We start from the raw sequence: 974 nt of genomic DNA on the forward strand, positions 1-974 counted from the left end.
TCAAGGTTAGTATGAATGCTCTGAACGAAATATCATATTCATATCATCGTGCTTTGAAATTCTATACATCAAGACAAAATCTCCCCTCGTGCCAATCGTTGTTTCTTTGAATTTGTGGCACTTTCATTTTCTGTGCTTTAATTTGTGGCAAATCCGTCGCAATTGGTAACAAATAACTGGTCACTCTGCTCGACTGTTTTTTCATTCTTTGGTGTAACTTCAATGGTAGGTGCAAAAGAGGAGCTCTGTGCTGTGGCTCTTCTGTTTCCAATCCTGGCTATCGTGTCCCATGGAAGTTATAGCACAGGTTTCTCTTTCCCATCGTTCGGCAACGACAACAGCAATGACTTGATATACAAGGGAAATGCTTCATATAATTCTTCAGGTGGTTACATCGATCTCACTCCATCGCCGAACACTACATCCGGTGCCGACCCATATTCTCACATGTATGACTGCATCGGAAGGGTTCTTTACCGTGAACCCATCACGGTACGGCCGGCCACACTTACAACCACCTTCACCATCTTCGTTCAGACAATCACTCTTCCTAACGGGCTGAAGAATTTCAATGGTGATGGTCTGGCCTTCATCATGGTCCCCAACGACAAACCCTTTATCCCAGAAAGCTATGGATAATTTCTGGCCATGTTCGATTTATCCACAAACGGAAACACAACGAAACAGCTGGTCATTAACGAATGGGATTAGAATGACGGTTAGAAAACTGGAAAGAAAAGAAATGAATTGAATTAACTAAGTGAGCAAGTTACACATGGCACAAGCTGAAGCTTATACTCTCAGGTTTAATTAATAAAAAATAATACAATAAATATATGTCAAAAGAATAGGGAGGTGAGAAGAAACTCCTACCACCTAGGAACTAATCCTAACTTAATGAGTTACTTTACAACCATGTAACCATTTCTCCATTAATACAATATAATATTAATTATTTTCAACTCTCCCCCTTA

General features: G+C 40.0%; 1 protein-coding gene across 1 annotated transcript; it reads left to right on the plus strand.

Annotated features, from left to right (window-relative positions):
* Nucleotides 1-222: 222 nt before the first annotated feature.
* LOC149231682 (uncharacterized) lies at nucleotides 223-639 on the plus strand. The gene has a single exon (XM_089381715.1). The coding sequence runs from the start codon at nucleotides 223-225 to the stop codon at nucleotides 637-639; it is 417 nt and encodes a 138-aa protein (XP_089237841.1).
* The last annotated feature ends 335 nt before the right edge of the window (nucleotides 640-974 follow it).

Source organism: Pinus tabuliformis, chromosome J (assembly GCF_031772625.1).
Source record: "Pinus tabuliformis cultivar Carrire ecotype Pingquan chromosome J, CPIR1, whole genome shotgun sequence".
NCBI classification, from domain to species: domain Eukaryota; kingdom Viridiplantae; phylum Streptophyta; class Pinopsida; order Pinales; family Pinaceae; genus Pinus; species Pinus tabuliformis.